A 21,897-nucleotide genomic window follows, 5' to 3' on the forward strand; every position below is an offset into this window, starting at 1 on the left:
ACAGTTCAAAGGACGCTTTACTTTGAAAATCCTCTTCCTCCTCTAACTGTTGTCTCCATAACGATGTTAGCAAACCTCAAATTATGATGTCTGCCATGTTTTCCTGTTTTTTTAGTTGTTGTTGTCAGCACAGGTGTCACTGATTGTTACCATGGTGACATAGGTCTTAGGACTGAGTTCGGCCACAGGTAAAGTGTCTGATGTTTGTGGCTTAAAATGAGTCAGTCTCTATTTTTGTGACAGACTGATCTATGAGCTAAATTAAGACAATCAGTACAGACCAGTCTAAAACATGAGACTGACCTCTGCTCTGTCTTTGGTCGCCTGTGCTGTGATAATGTTGGGATGTGTCCCGATGTCACATGTTTGTATCATGTGCAGATTCCTGCCTGAAAATATCAGTTTACTGAGCAGCAGGTTAAAAGACCTGACCTCAGCCCCTCTCCTCACACCCCACAGACAGCGGTCCCTGGGTCACAGTGAATTAAAACCCTTCACAGAAGAAATGTTCTCATTAAATAATCAGAACTCTTCAAACACACACTCTTTGTTCTGAAGCCTGAACTGTGCAGCGGTTCCCGCCTCTGAAAGGTGCTCAGGCTGTTTATAGTCTGCGGTTGCGGTTGTTGCAGGTTTGTTGTCTCTGCACTGAAGAGAGGAGTTGATGGGTTAGCCACAACCAAAACGGAACAAGTCAAATTTTCCATCAGACAAACTTTGTGAAACCCACAGAACCACAGAACGAGAAGAACAGCTCATGGTACCGAGGTTCATTGATCCTGCAGAGGAACCAGATCAGTGCTGCAGTAACAAGACCAGGGTCCAAACATAAAGAAATATAGATACCAGGACAGTTAATGACAATATTAACCCGGAGACAAATAGCTGTTATCATCAGATTGTGTTAAATGATAAAGTATAAATGAAATTACGACACAACATGTTGATGAGTGTTTCACCGAGTTCTTCAATCTTTAGTTTTACTTGTTCTAGTTTTTCAGTTCCATGGTTTTGCAGTGAAAATATGAACATGTTTAAAAAACAAAAAACTGAAACAACATGAGAAGAAAACCAATATAAACCTGGATGTACCCTGGTGTGGGGGCTGTGGGAGCATCAGAGGCCCTCAGTGGTGGGACAGGTGCAGGTGTGAAGGTCTACCTCAGTGAGGAGTAGACCACCTCTGGCTCAGGTGGACGCTCTGAACACAAACACACAGTTCAAACGACATGAGACGTTACTGCAGGAACAGACTGTCAGGTTTTGTAGTTCATGTCCATTCATGAGACCAGTATCTGACCACAGGACCCCCAGACCTGATGGGATATGTAGTCCCTAATGTTTGCCAGCAGAGTTTGAGGTGACTCATCTCTGAAGGTTCACACCTCTGTTTGGGACAAAGATGAAGACAAACCACACTGATCTAAAGCCTGAGGATTAGAGTCCAGACTGGAACAGACCCGGTCCAGTCTGGTCCCATCAGTCGTCTCTAATCATGTTCTCCCTCAGAGATCAGGTCCTAATGTGTCGGGGTCACAGTCTGGTGAAACCAGCAGAACCACATCAGCTGCACAAAGCAGAGCTACGATCCTGAGAATCAGTGACGAGACACAACCCTGATGGAGCCTGCAGAGCCAAACAACTAGCCAATGAACTGATCAGTCGACCACCAGAAAAGTAAAAATATCAAATATTTGCTGGTTTCAGCTTCTTAAATGTGCAGATTGACTGTGGTCGTTGTGAAGTGAATCTTTGGTCTGTTGGTTTATCTCAGCAAAATAACTCTTCATGTTCACACCACAGAAGTGGAGGAGAAAACACAACAATCTGTATTTTCATTTACTCATTTTCTCTAAATTAATGTCAAGTTGAAATTTGTGCAACAGGTGGATGAAAACCTGGTCACATGTGCCTCGTTTGGCTTCATCCAATCAGACTAAAATGAAAACTAGGAGCAACCTGATGAACAGGGCGTGTACCACATGGACGAATATTCTCTGAGCAGGTGAGTGCCTAAAAAATATATCTAAAAAATAATGAAAACTATTCCTGATAAATATAAAAGATACTTCAAGTCCACATTTAATCATAGGAACATTTAGGCAGAGAGGTGTGGTACAGCACAGAGCTGCAGTCAGGGTGTGGTTAGCCTAGCTTAGCATAAAGACTGGAAGCAGGGGAAAGCAAAGTTCAAACTAGGTGAAGTGACCCGGACGTGTCTGAGCAGCAGCCATGAGCAGTTGTACCTCTGGTCCTGTTCGGTCTGATGAGGATTTGTCCATAACTGACGTCGTCTGTTCTCACTGCTGCGTAGACGGCGGCTGCTTCTCTGTCTGGAAAACAAAGCACAGCTCACGTCCCTGCAGCTGCTACAACTCTCAGTTTGTTCAGTGCTGGAGTCAGGACTACGAGTCTGATGGTCAGCGTTTTATTACTGAAATCAAGTCAGAACTTTATGTGTGTCAGTGGGTTTGACAGTTTTTTGTCTCTGCTGTGAATCACCAAAGACTAAATATAGGAGGAGGATGTTGATGAGAAAGAGGAAGATGGATGACCACAGCGCTGCTCGCTGCTGTTCTCACATTCAACCACAAGGTCCAAAACACATACACACATATACACACATATACACACATATACACACATATACACAATATCATCAGACACAGCAGAACACCCTGAGAAACATCTGCAGCTTCAGACCACAGCTCAGTGGGATCAGTTGCTGCTGTGGTTTTCGATGCAGAGTGAAAGATATCACTGTAATGATCAGCTCTGTGAGAGGATCAGAAACACACAGCTGAGGATCTCTGGTCTGCTGCTCTGTTATATCATAAACTGACCATAAGTCCTCATGTCTTCTTGTTTATGTCCATTAAACTGAACAGGAAGCAGAAGAATTACAGTGACTGATCTTTATATCACTGGAGGTGGTAACACAGTGGTGACTGAGCCTTGGTCCCTCTGATGGAAATACTGTAATATTCATATATTTATTTATATATAAATATATATATATTTATGAACCGAGTATCTGTGGTCACGTCCTCAGAAAAGAAGTTATTTTAAGTTGCTGCTGATGCAAACCAAACATTTCCTACTGCTGCAACTTCACATTAAAAGCATTTAACTTTATTATGAAGAAGTCAGAGGAAATGCGATGTGTTGTCTGAGAGAGTTCACTGCTGTCAACGAAACGAGACAACAGAAAAACTACTCACATTCCCAGCAGCCTCAGCTGTACTTTCTATGTTCTGCTAATGGGCTAAGCATTATACCTGTGCATGTTAGCACAATGTTAGCATGTAGCTCAAAGCGCCTGATGGCTGCAGACTGTTGTTCTGGTGTTGGTCCATGATGGAGACAGAGAAGAGCAGCTGTACCTCTGGTCTTTGATTTGGTGTCTTTGATGAATATTTGTCCATAACTGACGTCGTCTGTTCTCACTGCTGAGTAAACTGCAGCTGGATCCGCCTCTGGAAGAGGAAATACACAAGTTACATTACTACATGTACCACAGCTGATTTTATTCATATATGTGTGTGTGTGTGTGTGTGTGTGTGTGTGTGTATATATATACACACACACACACATTACATCTCTCTCTCTCCCTCTGTCTCTCTAAGAGAGTATAAACACGAATTAATGAATAAAGAATTAAAAAAGAATAAATAATAACAAAAATCTTGTTTATGTTTCTGAATGTTTTATTCACTTTGTAAATATGATGTATTGTTATTATTATTATTATTATTTATTATTGTTATTATTATTATTATTATTATTATTATTATTGTTGTTGTTGTTGTTGTTGTTGTTGTTGTTGTTGTTGTTGTTGTTGTTGTTATTAAAATGAAAAATAAAACTAGTTTTTTTATCGTGTATAATTAGGACATAGTGGAAATGGCTGAACCTCCACAGTAAAGATCAGAATATGGCTGAAGACAAAGCTGAACTGAACAGACACCGAACATGAGGTGAGTTTATATGAACTGATGACCACAAAACACATCAACGTCTTCACCACAGGATGAAGGTGTCAGGGTGTCGCACAAACTACACAATTATTAATGTTATTAATGAAGTAAAATCGTCATGATTTTTATGTAAAAACTGAGACACACAGAAAGTGAAAAGTTTGTGTCACATAAACATGGAAACAGTGAAACAGTTTTAATACTGAAGTAAATTCACTTCATGTCATTATTGATCACATTAATCAGTAAAACAGTTTCTATATTTTGTATGAATGTGTGCAAAGATACACATCTGTACCGTTATAAAGGAGATTTAGTTTCTAATAACTGCTCTGCATACTCACTCATAATCACTACAATACTCATCACACAGTTAACATACATATATCAGGTGAAACCGCAGGACTTGAGCTTCCCAGCAATGCTATCCACTAGTTACTGTGATAAATGGTTCGCAATAAAATTTACATCAATGAATTCACATCAGATTATCTGCACACAGCTCTGCGTCCATCTCCACGCCCAGTACCTCACTAACTCTGAGTTTACATGACAAACAATACATCAGGATAAACAGCAGTTCCTACTGTTTCCAGTGGTATAAACTCTTCATCTGTGCCTTTTGCTTTCTCAAGTAATCTGGTTTGAAATTATAGCAGCAATTTGTGTCCATCTTGGGACTGATATTGTAATGATATTGTACGTAGTTATGTCAGTACATTATGTATTTTTACAAATTAATGCTAAGACATACAGTAGGTTATCCCACTATCATCATATTTATGTTGCCAGATTCCAGACAATCCACGCAAGTATAAAGAGATATTTCAGGTGCCAGGCTTCCTATAATGGAACACATTCAAGAACATGAATAAACACAAAATGTATTTCCTTGATAGAAAAACCAGATGTAAATTTGTAAAATCAGAGGAACACTTTGTTTACTTTCAGGTCATATCAGGCCTACGACTGTGAAAGTCATTAAGTGACTATACATAATGTTTCCTCCTGCAGTACTTGATTATTTTGAGTGTGGAACATAGAAGAGGAATGCAGAACTTCAATGGCAGGAGTCAGAGGCTGCTGTTATTTGCATACAGATTTGCTTTACTTTGAAAAACCTGTTGAGGTTCATGTTTATTTAAATAAATATTCTCATACATTCATGAATGTATCTTTGCATTTTTACCTTCACCAGTGCTTTTGTCAGTCTGAGTGTGGCAGTGGCAATAACAATGAGCAAAGCAATGGAAGCTGATGAAGCACATATCCTAAAATAGCACATTTCATATGCAGCTCTACTGCTGGACTGTGCCCCAGCAGAGCTTTATGTCTAGCAGCGCCGCTGCTCTGCAGTGAAACGTGCAGGTCCACGTTCAGCTCTGGTGTTTTTATCAGAAACAGGAAACTGGACGACCACAGAGCTGTTAGCTTCACCGCAGGGAACAAAACAGACAGTCCAACACACCGAGCACAGCTCACACTGTCTTCACCCACACTGACTACACCACAGAGTGAAACCTCCTGGACTGAAGGAGACTGAGTGTGATCACGTTTCATCGTTAAAACTAATTCAAATCAGTGTATTGTTAACGTCAGACTGTTGTAAAAGTTCGACCAAATTACAAATGAAGTTGATTTTTGAGGTGAAGAGAAATAAATCTGACGTCTGCAGATTCTTCAAATGTTGAAGCATCATTACGTTTTATTTCATCAACTTAAAAAATAGAAATAATAACAATAACTGAGACGTCTGCAGTAGTTTGTACTGAGTCAGTTCAGCAGCTCAGACTCAGGTTCAGGTTCTTCAGGTTCTCAGTCTGACACTAAAACTGAGTCTTAATGTTTGAAGAAGTGACGTCCAGACCAGAAGTCCTCACTTATCCTAATAATTCTCACTTTATAGAAACACTAAAATGTCCTCACAATCCTGTTCAAAACCCTTTTCAGATATCAGCTCCAAAACCTGGACTGATCCAAGAACACACACACACACACACACACACACACACACACACACATTTCTGGACTTGTGAGGACCCCCATGAAAAACATACATAACGTCCTCCATAAACTAAATCTGATTCTAACCTGAACCTTCAAACCAAGTCTGAACCTTCAGTCAAGTGAAGCAGAGAAGACCTCACAATGAAGAGCTGTCCTCACAACGACAGCCAAACACACACACACACATAAAAAGTTCTACCTCTGCTCCGTCTGATTGGCTGTTGCTGCTGACGTAATATTTTGACGTCAGTATATGTGATGTCATCTGTGATGTCATCCTCTCTGCCTTGTTCATGAGCTGGAAAAATCCAAAATGAACAACAATAAAATTTACAATATGAATCATGTGATTGACCTTTAATTTAATAAAACTGAAATAGAATAGAACTAATGTAAAATAAATGTGTAAATATTAACAAGCTCCTCAAAAGAAACAGATGAAATACAGTCATAACCAAGTGTAGAATCATGTATAACTATTTAACATAAACTCTACAGAAAAACTAAATCAAAGTGTAAAATCCAGGAGTCTGTGTCTCACCTTCAGGTGTCCTCCGGACACATCGTCTGGCCAGGAGAACCAGGAGAACCAGGAGAACCAGGAGAACCAGGAGAACCAGACCACTGACAGATGCAGAAACAAAGATAACAGGTGTAGTGATGGAGGGCGATGGAGGAGCTGTGGTGGTGGGTGTCTCTGGAATGAATGAACAGCAATAAACAGAAATAATTAAAATCCTCTCTGTGGTCATCAACTCAGCTGGAGAGTGACCTTTGACCTCCTGACCTGTGACAGAGATCCAGCTGGACGGAGACTCTCCATGACCCCTGATGTTACACCTGTAGAGGCCTTCATCAGACCTGGAAACATGGTGGATGGTCATGTGACCTGCAGGCTCAGTCCTGATGAGGGAGCCATCTTTATAGAAAGCAGCTGGGAGGTTGGAGGGAGTGGTCTTTGTTTTACAGTGCAGAGTGACATCATGTCCCTCCATCACAGGGAGGACAGGACTCTGCAGGATCACTGGTCCACCTCAACACAGAGACAAACTACAGCATTTCATCCATTTACACACAGCTTCATCAACACTAACTCCACAGGCTGATCTTACCAGAGACACTGATGCTGATGCTGCTACTGGTTGCTCCCTCTCTGGACTCACACCAGTAAACTCCACTGTCCAATGGATCAATGTAGCTGATGATACAGGAGGAACCAGTCAGTTTCCCCCAGTCAGCTCCACACTGAGTCCTGGTGTCTCTGGTTGTGTTCCTCCTCAGTGTCCATCCAGCAGAGCTGTCGTCCTCCTCACAGCTCAGAGACACAGAGTCTCCTTCAAACAGCTGAGAGCTGCTGGGACTCACAGTCAGACGAGCTGGAGGAGGAGGAAATTCAGAATATTAAAGCAAAACATAAAGTAACAAAGTAAAACAACAACAATCATATAATCCCAGTGGATTTTTTAAAGACAAACACTTTGTTTTAATGCTGCAGTCAGTGACTGTTGAGTCACATCTTGTTTCTTCAGTGGTTCAGTTAAATGACCCTGATGAAGCTGTGAGAAGAATTCAGGATGGAGAGAAAACACATTCATCTTTCATGATCTTTACTCCTCACAACCGTTAAAGCAACAGGAAAAAACATCATATATTCATATCATCATCATATTTCAACACATACAATCATACAGAAGTTTTAAAGTGCTGCTGCAGCATTTATCTGACCCCAGATCAGTTCAACCACTGAATCAGTGTATGTGTGACAGAGCAGTGAGTCCAGGGAGAGAGTAGTTTAATGTATGCTAGTAAATATACATTATTGTCTGCAAATAAAAACTGTTATTGTTGCAAATAATCTCTGACAGTCACAGAGCTGCAGAATCATTTGTTAAAATATAACCATCCCCACCACCTTGAGTTTCCCCACAGCCTGATGATGAACCTGGACGTAGACTCCTGAAGAGCCTTAAAGCTGCGTCTCTCTACCGACCATCAGGGGGCGACGCCACTGGTTGGAAACAGAGTCTGATTGTGTTGACGTCTCTGTGAAAATGTCTCCACTTCTCTCTGATTTATTCCCTCAGGAAACGTTTCCTGATGAGTTTCTGTCTCAGTCTCTAGTTTCAAGTCTTCAACACAACATGAGGTTCATTTTAAATTATGATCCATTTAGAGGAAAATAGACCATAAAGCAGGGGACGCATGAGGGCGGGGCTACCGTGTGATTGACAGACTGAACCTGACAATCAGGACAGAGGACAGAGCAGGTCAGCTCCGCCCCTCACTCCTCCTCAGCTCCACCTTCTCCTCCAAATATGGTTTCTTCTGGTTCAAAAACCAAGATGGCGACAGATAAATTATAAACTGAGCTTTCACAGACCAGTGGGTGACGTCACTGTGGGTCAACACTTGGTTTCCAAAGTGCAGAACGAGACGGTGCATAGAAGCAATGTTTAATTTAATTTAATTTAATTTAATTTAATTTAATTTAATTTAATTTAATTTAATTTAATTTAATTTAATTTGATTTAATTTAATTTAATTTAATTTAATTTAATTTAATTTTTATGTCTGTGCTGTATGTTAAAGTGACCAACCTCACCTGTTAATAAGCTCATAGGTTTCACTTGTCAGTGGACCAGAGGACAACTGTCCCTGTAATTTAAACTGGACCTGACCAACAGAGCGCAGATGTGACTTTCACCTCATCATTTGATCTGATTGAAAACAGCCTGAGTGAAGTGGGTCTATAACGTCCTGTGGACGTCCACAGTGACCTGGTTAATTATTTGGTTTTAAACCATGTTTAGTGATTTTTTTTTCTTCTTCTCAGTTTCACTGTAACGTTTGTTTCTATTTAAAGTCATTTTAGAAAAAAGTTGGACTTCATTATGACTGACTACATGTACTTTAGTCAAACTTTATTAAAGGTTGTAACGAGTTGATCATGAGGACACATTGATGTGAGCAGCAGGTTAATGTTGCTGCTGTAAAAACGGTCACGTCTGCTCTCTTCAACAAACACAGACCGTCCTGTAACAATCTGCTGACTGACAGAATTTACTCTGACTTCCAGAGGAAATGTTCACTGACCTGAGGTTGTGGTGAGGCAGAGCAGTGAAGCCAGAGCTGCAGAGAGAAGACGGTCGGTTACTGTCACGTCTACATACAGACAGGTACATAAATATATATATATATATATACATATATGTGCATATATGTATATATGTACCTCTGAGACAGGAGAAACTGCTTTAAAACACCCGCACAACTTAGAGATTTCATTATATTATATTAGTCATGACACAAAAGTGTTGTCAGACATCAGCAGAATACACAATATTTTCAGTTGACTCGTGGCTGGAAATGAACAAACTTTAATTTAATAATTAAAAGTGTTGGTTTCAGCAAAGTCTTTATTTAAATGTCACGTCAGAGGATCAGTGAAGTTTCCTTCTGTCGTCCTGTTGTGACCAGATCAGACTGATCAGTGATCAATGATCTTTATAACCTGATATATAACCTGCCCCAGACTTTCAGTACATCCCATCATTTAGCTCCTGTTAGAGATGAACTCAGATCTAAAACCACCTCAGTATAAATAACTAGTGTCTTGTTTTCTTCTTGTTTTGTTAAAAAGCTGATTTTATATTTTCTGACTTTAAACTGTAGACTTGTCTTGATGCTGATCAATATAATGTTAATTTAAATCTCCTTCATCACATCTCACAGTCTCATCAGTGAATAATATATATACATATTTATATATGATGTAAATGACACAGCCTGTACTCACAGAGCAGACGCTGCAGAGATGTGAGGTCCATTGTTCCACTTGGTGAAATGAGCTCAACACTTCCTCCCTGTAGCTGAGTGTGGTGGTGTGTGTGTGTGTGTCTGTGTGTGTGTGCGAGTGTGTGTCTGTGTGTGTGTGTGTGTGTCTGTGTGTGTGTGCGAGTGTGTGTCTGTGTGTGTGTGTCTGTGTGTGTGTGTGTGTCTGTGTGTGTGTGTGTGTGTGTGTGTGTGTGTGTGTGTGTGTCTGTGTGTGTGTCTGTGTGTGTGTCTGTGTGAGTGTGTGTGTGTGTGTGTGTGTGTGTGTGTGTCTGTGTGTGTGTGTGTGTGTGTGTGTGTGTGTGTGTGTGTGATGCTCCATCTTAAATCCTCTTAAGGAGTCTTTGTTTAACCAGACTGATCGTTAGTCTTTATTGTGATTAACTGTTGGTTCCTCCATGTTCACCTGTTGTCATGATAAACTCAGTTTAATGTTTCTGCAGCTTTAATTCATCAGTGGAGTCATGTTACATTCAAAACTCTTTCAACACTAACACTGTCTTCATTCATTATTTACAGTCTATTCCTCTTCAGCTATTTTCCTCAAATGATGTTAAAATAAATTGAATAAACCCATAACTTTTTGCAGGTTTTTCACATTAAAAGACTTACTTTCCTTCATTTGTATGCTTTTAATGTGAAGGAGGAAGAGTTTCATGAACTGCAGCTGAGTGATGCAGATCACTGATGAATTAATGCTGTGAAAACAGACGCTACACTGAATTCTTCATGTCAGACATTAAAGATCCTCTGTGTGGTTTTTCAGGATTTATTCATTTTATTTCACTGTTTCGATGGCTTGAATATTTATAAGTATTTAAAGGTAAAATCTGTAACTTTTCCTCTTTAAAAGTCTAAAAACAACAGACCTCTGTTCTACATGATGTTGAGTTGTGCTCTTACTTCATCACAAATGTTTCCATCAGTTCTCAAACAGAGAAATCTGAGATTTTAATCAGTGTGTGTCAGTGTTGTGTTTGTCTGCACATTGCACATTTAACTCTCTATGTGTAGTTTCCATGTTCTCTCTGTGTCTGTGTGGTTCCCTCCAGGTTCTCCAGGTTCCCCCCACAGTCCAAAGAGCATCACTGTAGGTTAATTGCTGGTGGGTGTGGATGTGAGTGTGTGATCCTGTCCAGGGGGAACCTCCCCCACCGTCAGCTGGGATTACAGTAGGAGCTGTACTGCAGCCACCAGAGGGCAGAGAGACATGTTCACTCAGCCTGTGATTAAAAATCAGAACAGACTCAGTGGTGTTTTGACACATTTACACCAAAGAAGAAGAAGAGTGTTTTTCACTGTATCTGTACTGTGGTTGAACAGTGGAGTGCAGCAGCTTTTATAAAGCAGAGCAGATGTTTCAGCTCAGCAGAAGAGACAAACTCTCAGGTTTGATTTGCTCCTGTTGAACATTTGTCTTCATGTGAACTACAGGAAGTGACAGTTGTGTCTCATCGTCTCCTCAAAACCTGACGGGAGGTTTTTATTCTGCTGGTGACGTCAGCAGCTGCTTCAACATTCAGACCTTTCTCTGTTCAGGTGTTTGACTCCTCCCACTGCTCTGTCACAGGCTGACTCCTCCCACTGCTCTGTCACAGGCTGACTCCTCCCACTGCTCTGTCACAGACTGACTCCTCCCACAGACTGACTCCTCCCACTGCTCTGTCACAGACTGACTCCTCCCACAGACTGACTCCTCCCACACAGGGCAGTGTCAGAGTCAGAGAAAGAAGCTGCTCAGTGACGGATCAGTTTGAGTCAAACTCTACTCACTGAATCTCAGCTGCTTCTCACAGCAACGGAAGAAGAAGAGGATGATGAAGAAGAAGAAGATGTCTTCTTCAGTGTCGACCTTATATGTGTGTCTCCTCGCTTGTGTCCGGACGTGTCTGTCTGAAGGTAAGAGTGTGTGAGTGGATGAATCTGTTCACTGAGCTGAAGAAAGAAACTAAACTGTTTAACTTCAGGTTTGAGAGCTAAAGTTAGAGTAGATTAAAGTTAGTGTAGAGTAAAGTTAGGACAGAGTAAAGATCTGTTCTCAGTCGGTCTCTGTCTCTGTCTCTCTCCGTCTCTGAACGTGGCCGAGCTTCGTTTCCTCTTGTTACCGTCGATATCAGTGAACATCAGGTGGATTTCAGAGGTCTCCGTCAGGACAGGAGGACCAGGTCCTGGTTAGAGACCAGGTCCTGGTTAGAGACCAGGTCCTGGTGTCGCGGTGTGTTCAGGTTCCGTGGGACAGTGTGGCTGCTTTGTGTGATGGCGCAGTTCCTGTCGCTCCTGTTTTCCGGGTTAATGGCAGCAGCAGTGAGGAGGTGCAGGGTGCAGCGTCAGAGTAAAGCAGCTTCAGCTTCCTCAGCCCAGTGTGTTACTGTAATAACCAGAGTGTGTTTGTTGAGTCTGTATCACAGTTAGAGTCTGAAGAACAAAGTGAGAGGCCTCCATCTTTGTTCGGTGTTAACACAGTTACAGGTGAAGTCAGACGTTTACATTCATCTCAGCCAAATACATTAAAACAGTTTTCAGGCTCCTGACATTTCATCCTGATGAACATCACCTGTCTCAGGTAGGTTAGGATCACTAATTCATTAGAAGGTGAAATGTCATAATAACAGCAGAGAAGATGATTTATTTCAGCTTCTATTTCTGAAGTTTAGACACTTTGTTGGTATTTGGCAGCTTTTCCATCAAACTGTTAACCTTCCTCTTGACAGAACTAAGTTGGGTTTTCAGCCTCCTCACTCTCATGTGCAAAGTTCCTATTGGACTGAAGTCAGGACTGTGTGATGGCAGCTCCACTACTCTGACTGTGTGGTTCTCAAGCTACTTTACACAACTTTAGAACTACACGTGGAATCATTGTCCATTTGAAGACCTATTTATGATCCAGCTTTAACATAACACAATCTTCTGCCTCATGATGCCTGTTTCACATCTGTTGTATAAAGTGCACTAGTCCCTCCTGCAGCAAAGCCCCCCCACAACAAAACTTCATATTTCATCACAGTCACTGAAACCAGCAGTGACCAGAACTGGTCCCTCACCAGCCTGTAGCATCACTACTTCAGTATTGACTGCATATATTTCACTGTTGACAGACTGTTGAGGACATCTGAGCTTTGTGACATGGAGCGTTATCCTGCTGGAAGCAGCCATCAGAAGATGGTTCACTGTGGTCATAAAGGGATGGACATGGTCAGCAACAATACTCGGGTAGGCTGTGGCGTTTAAACGATGCTCAGTTGGTACTAAGGGGCCCAAAGCAGAGCAGGATGGATCCATGCTTTCATGTTGTTGACCTCTGACCCTACCATCTGAATATCTCAGCAGAAATTGAGACTCCTCAGACCAGGCAATGTTTTTCCAGTCTTCTATTGTCCAGGTTTGTTGAGCCTGTGTGAACTGTAGCCTCAGGTTCCTGTTCTCAGCTGACAGGAGTGGCCCCCGGTGAGGTCTTCTGCTGCTGTAGAACATCTGCTTCAAGGTTCGATGTGTTGTACTTTCAGAAATGCTCTTCTGCAAACCTTGGTTGTAATGAGTGGTTATTTGAGTGACTGTTGTCTTCCTATCAGCTCGAAGCAGTCTTGTCTTTCTCCTGTGACCTCTGACATCAACAAGGCATTTTCTCCCAGAGAACTGCTGCTCACTGGATGTTTCCTCTGTAAACCTAGAGATGGTTCAGCGGGAAAATCCCAGTAGATCAGCAGTTTCTGAAATACTCAGACCAGCCCGTCTGGCACCAACAACCATGCCACGTTCAAAGTCACTTAAATCACCTTTCTTCACCGTTCTGATGCTCAGTCACTTCAGCAGGTCATCTGGACCACGTCTACAGGCCTAAATGCTGCCATGTGACTGGCTGATTAGATATTTGCATTAATGAGCGGTTGAACAGGTGTACCTAATATTCTCTTCAATGCAACATGATGTTCATTTTTTAAAATAGACCATAAAGCAGGGGACGCATCAGGGCGAGGTGACTGTGTGATTGACAGCTCCACCCCTCACTCCTCCTCAGCTCCACCTTCTCCTCCAAATGTGGTTTATTCTGGTTTCAAAAAACCAAGATGGTGACGGACAAATTACAAACTGAGGCTTCACAAACCAGTGGGTGACATCACAGTGACATCACAGTGGCATCACAGTGGCATCACATCACTTTGTGCTCCTGTAAAAGTGTCAGAGCCTCGGTGTGAGATGTGACTGTGTGATGTTGAAGCTGCTCTCACTGTTTCCTCCCAGTGCACAGAGAAGACTGTGTTTGTGGGTTAACAGCACCTGGACAGGTGACAGGTGCTGTTTGATTCCACCAGTGTGACTCCAGGTCTGGTAAAAGATGAATGAACAGTGATGAAGTCAGGATGTTGTTGACTCTTCTCCACTTCCTCTCAGACTCTTTCTCTGCTGCTGTTTTCAAACCACATTTATCTGCAGTCACACATTAATGTGTTAATTTATATTGTAAGTTGAAATATCCAGAGTTTAGATAATAAACATCCACATCACTTCTCTTCAGTAAAGAGCAGCACATTCATTTAAAGTTCTGAAAAACATTTCACCATCCTCCATTAATCTGCTCCAACACAAACCCTGAAGATGAACCGTGATCTCATCAGAAGTCATGTTTGTAGCACTGTGTGTAGACACTTCACATAAAGTCAGGACTCAGATCTTTAAAGCACATTTGAAGTTCCTGGTTTTACAGGCTGGACTGTGAGAAGTTTCTTCTTCTCTTATAAATTCTCAGCTGCTTCTTCTACCTTCATCCTCTGTGTCGGTTCAGATCATGGAGGTTCTGTGCTGAACTGAGTCATGAAAGAAACTTCACTGTTTACACTGTGGAGCTGTTTGAATATCAACCTGTCAAAATAAAAGTATTTCCTGAAGAACTGTATCACTGACTTTTACTTCCTGACTTTTTCTCTTGTGATTCAGACCCTCAGACTCTAACACCGAAGCCTGGAGAAGACGTCACTCTTCCATGTCGGGGTTCCAGAGATGGTGTTATCGAACTGATAAGGTGGGACAGACCTGACCTGAAGTCAGAGGGTTATGTCTTCTTCTACCGAGATGAGCGCTCATATGAAAATTACCAGCTTCCATCTTATCGTGGTCGAGTGGAGCTGACAGATCCACAGATGAAGGACGGAGACATTTCTGTGGTTCTGAAGAACGTCAACATCAACGACGCTGGAGGATACGAGTGTCGAGTTGGAATTGGAGGAAATGAACCTGAACTCATCAACAGCATCATCCTGAAGGTTAAAGACTCAGGTGGGTCAGTAGAGTCCAGACTCAGGTGAGTCTCTGTATCAGAAATGATCAGTGTCCATATTAACACACCTGAAAACACATGTGACCATTCAGCGATACTGGGCATGTGCGAGCCGGTGTAAACAGGAAGCAGGGTGTCTCCTCTCAGGTGTGCTCAGCTGATGAGCTTCAGAAAACATCAGGAAGGAGGAAAGTGAAGACAGGTGTAGCGTCCACATGAAGACGTGAACTGAACACCAGCTGCTGCAAAGACAACAAGGTCAGAAACACTGTCCTCCATGTTGTCACTGCTGGTAGCTGAGGCTGATGAGAGCCAATCAGGAGCGACCCTGATTGGCTCCCTGATGAAAACACAGTCATGTGGAGGCGGCCTTCACCAAATACATGAAAACTCAGTTTTCAGGATTGTGTGTGGGGTTAGGTTAAGGAAACACGTCTCAGTCCTGTTGGTGCTATACAAATAAAATGGTGCCACTTCACAATAAGACCCTTATATTTATTAATGGTTCATAATTAGGTTTTAATTTGACTGTTGACACTTTATAACAGTTTTCATACATTGAAGCAGGCTCATTATTTGGCGAGATCAAGTTAATGCTTACTACTCATTAATCCTACTCATGAATTACTACCATGTATAACTGGTAATAAGGAGCCTCATAGTAGCTCAGTGATAAATGGTGACATGTTTCACACTAAGGCTCCTTTGACCAGTGACAGATGTTTGTATCTGATGACTGGTTGTAAAACTGAGATACAACAACAGGCCCCAGATCCCTGAGTGGGTGAGCAACAAACCAGGTAGAGGAAGGTCACCAGCTGTGTAACACCTGGAACACTGTCCTGAAGGAGACAGCAACCAGAGAATCTACGCCTTAATATCCACTGAGCACAACAACCTGATAGCATGACATCCAACACCTGTGGTTATAATGACTGGTGATGTCCAGGTAATCAATACAGCCGAGGCCCTTTAAGATGCTAACGGTGGCTAATTGCTAGTAACTTAACATAGAAACAAAGAAAGCTCAGTAACCAATGAGATGTGAGGCTGAACAGCACAGATACATGTGGGCTCACTATTTGGCAGCAACAGCTCACTGCTCACTTTAGTCTTTATCAGGACAGGAAACTGTCACCAGGACACAAACTGAGAATCATGTGACTGAGGAGTCAGGTTACAAAGCTCTTTGCTACTAAAGTCTTCTTCAGCTGTTTACACTGAGAGTGACTCAACACTGTGAGCTCGACACATGCACGCTTCTGATACACAGTGTTTCTCAATATAATATAATATAATATAATACATTATATTATATACCTGTCACTGATGATGAATGAATTGACTTTGATTCTTATTGTTATTGACTCTTCGGACACATTCATATTTCTACCTAGATTTAAATGGAGTTCTGCTCCTCACTGATGTTGTTTCAGTCACTGTGTCTGTGTGAAAGTCTTCCTCCTGCTCTTCATCACAGATAAAGACTCATCATGACCTCGACAACATTCACCCCCCAACATGTCTCTTTGTCTCTGTCATAGGCTCCATTCAGAGACACATTTCAGATTCAGCCCCTCTTTAATAGTCCTTCACTCTGATTGGCTGCTGTGGTAGTGAGGAGTGACTCCTTGACCTTTAACCTCTCTGCTCTGTTCTCTCTCCTTTATTCCAGTGAACATCACAGCTGAACCTGGACAGACTGTCTCTCTGTCATGTCGAGCTCCAACACACACAAAGATCATAGTTGTAGAGTGGAACAGACCTGATCTGGAGCCAGAACATGTGTTTGTGTACCAAGATGGGACGACTCTTACATCCAACCAGCATCCATCTTTTAAGAACCGGGTGGAGCTGAAGGACAGAGACATGAAGGACGGAGACGTGTCTGTGATTCTGAAGAAAGTGACGAGAGATGATGCAGGAACATACGAGTGTCGAACAGGGAGCAGTGAGCCAATCAGCATCGTCCAACTGGATGTTCAGACAGGTGGGTCAGTAGAGTCCAGACTCAGGTGGATCAGTAGAGTCCAGACTCAGGTGGGTCAGCAGAGTCCAGACTCAGGTGGATCAGTAGAGTCCAGACTCAGGTGGGTCAGCAGAGTCCAGACTCAGGTGGGTCAGCAGAGTCCAGACTCAGGTGGATCAGTAGAGTCCAGACTCAGGTGGGTCAGTAGAGTCCAGACTCAGGTGGATCAGTAGAGTCCAGGCTCAGGTGGATCAGTAGAGTCCAGACTCAGGTGGGTCAGCAGAGTCCAGACTCAGGTGGGTCAGTAGAGTCCAGGCTCAGGTGAGTCAGTAGAGTCCAGGCTCAGGTGGGTCAGTAGAGTCCAGACTCAGGTGAGTCAGTAGAGTCCAGACTCAGGTGAGTCTTGGTGCAGCTGCTTCCTGGTTGCTGATGTGAGAGTGAACCATCACAGAGCAGATGTTTGTGTTTCCTCCAGATGTTGTTGATGAGACTTTGTAGAAAACAGCTGGTCTGAGTCATGTGATCAAAGAGCAGTAGATCCTGTCTGACAGGAGTTTGAAGAGGAACTGGATTCTGTTCTGTTCTTCATCATCACCTACCTGACAGCTGATACCTCACACCTGCTTCTCTCTGCAGGTCACACAGCTGGACACAGAGAGGAGGGAGGAGACAAGGAGGGAGGAGACAAGAATCCCTCTGTTGGACTGGGAGTCGGTCTGTCAGCTGCTCTACTGGTTGCTGCTGTTGTTGGTTTCCTGATCTACAGAAGACGTGGAGGAGCCACAGAGCAGCCTTCATATGAACCTGCTCACAGACCAGCTGAACCTCCTCAGGTGTGAAGAGTCTCAGATCTGTCTCCTGGTGACTGTTTCTCTCCTGATCCACAAAGAAGAAGAGAAGCAGAGTCTGAAGGAACCAGTTTGTTTTATTTTGTAAAACTCCACCATGACTGGTCCAGAGCCTGAGTGAGAAAGGAGGAGGGGTGGGTGGAGGGTTCTCAACCCCACCCTGTAAAATCAAACAAGGATGAAAGAAACTGTGATTTGATTGGACTGACTTTATTCTCTGGCTCCTCCCACAGTAACAGAGAGGGTCGGGGTCAACAGCCAAGCCCCGCCCCCACCTACTTTGAGTCCTGTGGTCAGTCTGACCAACACCTTCTCATCAGGAGGACAAAGTGTCTCAGGTGTCTTTACACTTGGATCTGAGTCTCTGCTGCTGTTTCCATAGCAACCAGTCCACATGTGGAGTCTGGACCCAGCAGGGCTGGACGTCCAGCAGACAGTGGTGGGATGGACGTGGGTTCAGCTGCTGCAGCTCAGATGATTGATTAAGTGATTAGTTATTAGTTTGTCATTGACAGATGGAGCTGATTGATTTGTCTATAATGACCTTTGACCTGTGCAGCCTCTGCTCTGTAAACCTGGTCTTTGTTAATAAAGGTTGGTGTTTTGATAGAAACACTGTTTCTTCTCCTTCAGTCTTTATTCTTCATGAGGATGATGAGCAGGAGTCTCTGCTGGTTTCTCTCTGACATGAAGCTCAAGCTGTTTGAACATGTTGAACATTATTTCATGACTTCCTGTTTTCACTCTGTGCTGATGAGTCTGGACGATGATGGAGGATTTTATTTCAGCTCCAGGCTGCAACAGGAGAAGTGAGAAACTGAAGGGGTCTGAAAACGTGACTGAACAGAAACAGGCGACACACAGTCACTCAGTTTGTCTGGATGGTTGTAGATGTTTGAAAGTCAAGTCTTTAGAGGGAGCAGCTGCCCTCTGTGCCCCCTCATAGATCCACCCCTGCTCAGTCTGTGTCTGTGAGCAGGACAAACCAGTTTTATGTGGAGACGTCGAGCTGAGACCTGAGTTGTTTCCTGTTTTCTGTGTGAGAGACTTTGTGTTTATCAGTGATCTGATGATTCACAGGAATCAAAAGTGAAACTGTTCTGGGACTCAGGGATTTTCACTGGACGTTCTGTTACAGTTTCAACATAAAACTCTGACCATTTGAGAAAAGCAGGAGGTGTTTTATCAGAACTAACGAGCGTCTGAAACCACCACCACACCTGAGCAGGATCTGTTGAGTCCTGATCTACCATTTAAAGCTGGTAGAAACATGTTGACTGGTTTCTATCAGGTCCTCATTGACAAACTCTGAGTCTGTGATTAAATTAAATCAGCTCCTGTCAGAGTTGAGGTTTGATCGGACTCCACAGTATCTATGATCAGCTGCTGTAGTGACAGACTTCACAGCTGTGGTTTTCTTCTTCTTCACTTTAAAGCCATTTTGCCCCTTCAGAATAAAAGTCCACTGTGGTGATGAGGATGATGCTCTTTCTGAGGAAGTTTCCTGTCGGTTCTGAATTATTGATGCACTGATGGTTTGTGTTTCACTCCCACTAATGATCAGAAACCATCACAGTCACTTTGTGTTTCTCTCCAGGGTCACTGGAGTTCAGTCAAAGATTGTCTCCTGAGAAGAGTCTGCACTCCACTGTCCTGCATCAGAATATTCTGATCACGTTGTTTCAGTAGAGACACTTCTGTTGTTGACAGCAGGACTGTGTTGTTAGGATCATCAGTTACTGTGAGGGGGGGGGGCCTTCATGAGTTATTTATCATATAAACATAGTGGTTCAGGTTCCTCTTGTTCTGCTAACATGTTTAAAACAGTCAGAACCTGTTGGAGTTTTTATTTATGTTCTGAACCAAAGATCCTTCTGGAGTGTGCTGTAAAACTAACAGGGAGTCCTGTGGTCTCTGGAAAAGATCGGATCTAATGTAGAAATCACACAGTTGAACAACACAGCGTCTGTCACACAGTGAATTAGATTTCAGACCAGGATCTGTGAGAGTCTGAACCTGATCTAAACCAGTTTAATGAAGCTGGAGTGAGTTATTACAGTTATCACAGGTCATCCTCAGGGGACCAGGACCGTCTGGACCAGATGGTGAACTCACAGACCCACATCTCCTGGTCCTGGCTCCTAGAACCAGGTTTTCCTCAGTTTGTTTGTGAACAGGACAAACCAGTTTTATGTTGAGGCTTCAAGCTGTGACTGGTTTGTATTTCAACTGGCATCAGAAATGAAATACCTACATCCTGATTGGTTAAAGAAGGTCACATGATAAGACCTGTTTTCTGTGTGGGAGGGTGTTTGTCAGTAATCTGATGATTTACAGGAATCAAAAGTGAAACTGTTCTGGGATTCAGGGGATTTTCACTGGACGTTCTGTTACAGCTTCAACATTAAACTCTGAGGATCAAGAAAGAGAAGCAGGAAGATTATTTCATCTGTTCCTTCAAATTAAAAGCATCCAGCTGTCACCTTCATATTCAGCTCTGATGATGTAGAGAAGTTACAGATAGGCAGCAGCTCTTCATCTTCATCTTCCTCAGCTTTATCTGCAGGTCTTAAAAAAGCTGATCCAGTTTTTAAAGAGTTAAACTGAAGCTGTTGGAGCGGAGAACCCTGTTCTAGTTAGAACTAGAACTGAAGCTCCTGTGACAGAGCTGTTCTGATGAGGTGCTGCCACCTGCTGACTGACTCAGGTAACACAGGCGAACGATTCAGGACAAAGTGACGAAGACGTCGACATGAGGAAGGTGAAGAACACCTGAGGCTGAAAAGAGCATTTAACAGAAAACAACTTCAACCTGATGTTTTAGTTTTAATGATCAATTTACCAGAAGATGTTACCAATGAAACATGAATCACAGACAAAGTTTTATAACACTGTCAACAATCTTCAAAAACTAAAATGTGATAATAATTAAAAGTTACAAAAATATTCTGAGGCCGTTCTGCTGTTTGCTTCCGTTGGTTCTGGTTTGGTTTATAAAGATGAAAGGTGTGAGTTACCTGGATCACGTGGCAGAGGAAACAAACTGCAAACGAAAGATGCCACGAGTTTCATTTCCTGGGGGCTGGTGCATAGTGAATAAGTTTCTATGGAACTTTAATATTGTTTAAACTGGGTCAGATGTTAGTACCTGGTCTGAACTGGTCTGAACTGGGCCACAGTCCTGGTTTCACTTTTCTGATGCAAGTAACAATCAAACTCCAATTCAGAGTCTCACTGCGACAGAATGGAGATTTTGGTCGTTTACTCCTGTTGTGTGTTCATGAGTTGATCCTCTGGAGATGATCATGTGACCTGTGGTCTGGTCGTGCAGATCTGTGACCTGCTCAAAGCTGCTGTGTTGGTGACAGACGGATCCTCTGTTTCTGCTTCCTGTCAGTTTGATGGAGGGAGGGGGGAGGAGGGAGGGGTCCGTAGCTCCATGTCCTCACTGTGAACTCCTGTAACCACGTCCCTGACCGTGTTGATGGCTGTGATGGAGGGAGGTGGGGGCACAACAGGTGATCCTATTCTTCTGCTTCTTCTCCTCCATCCTCTGCCTGTAGCATGGTGGGACTAGTTAGCTAGCATTACCTTCAAACAGGAGTTAGCATATCCTGAGCTAACTGCAGGGTTTATGGGTTTCATTAGAAAAAGAAGAAGTGTGATCAGCTGGTGAAGGTTCTGACTGTTTCTACCTGGGACGTGTTTCATGGTCACACACACATTCATGCTGCAGACTCTCGGTGACTGGTATCTGTCTGTAGTGAACCATCATTCAGCTCAGCTCAGGCCTTCAGCCTTCCTGCTCCTGAACGGCTCTTCACTCAGTCCTAGTTTTGCATTTCATCTTTCAGCTGAATGTGTTTTGATTGGTCAGCAGGTGTGTCCACGTATCACACAGGTTCTTCAGTGTAACTACATTAAACCTTATTAACCATTATTTTCACCATGTTTGGTATAGAAACAATCATAATGGTCTGCTCTGTATGCTGC

General features: G+C 42.8%; 2 protein-coding genes across 4 annotated transcripts in view; one reads left to right on the plus strand and one right to left on the minus strand.

Annotated features, from left to right (window-relative positions):
* Positions 1 to 18,517, plus strand: part of LOC139606865 (coxsackievirus and adenovirus receptor homolog) — a 29,968-nt gene extending 11,451 nt beyond the window's left edge. The window contains exons 2-5 of one of the 3 annotated variants that reach the window (XM_071459270.1): positions 11,612 to 11,714; positions 14,748 to 15,086; positions 16,763 to 17,077; positions 17,693 to 18,517. In XM_071459270.1, coding sequence (XP_071315371.1) covers positions 11,630 to 11,714; positions 14,748 to 15,086; positions 16,763 to 17,077; positions 17,693 to 17,895 — 942 coding nt within the window. In that variant the 5' untranslated portion in view covers positions 11,612 to 11,629 and the 3' untranslated portion in view covers positions 17,896 to 18,517. Of the gene's footprint in view, positions 1 to 11,546; positions 11,715 to 14,747; positions 15,087 to 16,762; positions 17,128 to 17,452 lie in introns of those variants that run through there. The other 2 variants (XM_071459271.1, XM_071459272.1) reach the window with 2 other exon arrangements.
* Positions 944 to 10,128, minus strand: LOC139606856 (low affinity immunoglobulin gamma Fc region receptor II-like). The gene is made up of 9 exons (XM_071459247.1): positions 9,781 to 10,128; positions 9,078 to 9,113; positions 7,097 to 7,360; positions 6,772 to 7,017; positions 6,526 to 6,681; positions 6,184 to 6,282; positions 3,384 to 3,476; positions 2,247 to 2,333; positions 944 to 1,201 (listed from the first exon to the last, which is right to left on the minus strand). Exons 1-9 carry the CDS (start codon positions 9,809 to 9,811, stop codon positions 1,158 to 1,160), a joined length of 1,056 nt encoding a protein of 351 aa, XP_071315348.1. The 5' UTR covers positions 9,812 to 10,128; the 3' UTR covers positions 944 to 1,157.
* Positions 18,518 to 21,897: the final 3,380 nt, after the last annotated feature.

This window comes from Trachinotus anak, unplaced genomic scaffold (genome assembly GCF_046630095.1).
Source record: "Trachinotus anak isolate AG129_WGS33_773 ecotype Australia unplaced genomic scaffold, CSIRO_AGI_Tana_v1 ptg000023l, whole genome shotgun sequence".
Lineage (NCBI taxonomy): Eukaryota > Metazoa > Chordata > Actinopteri > Carangiformes > Carangidae > Trachinotus > Trachinotus anak.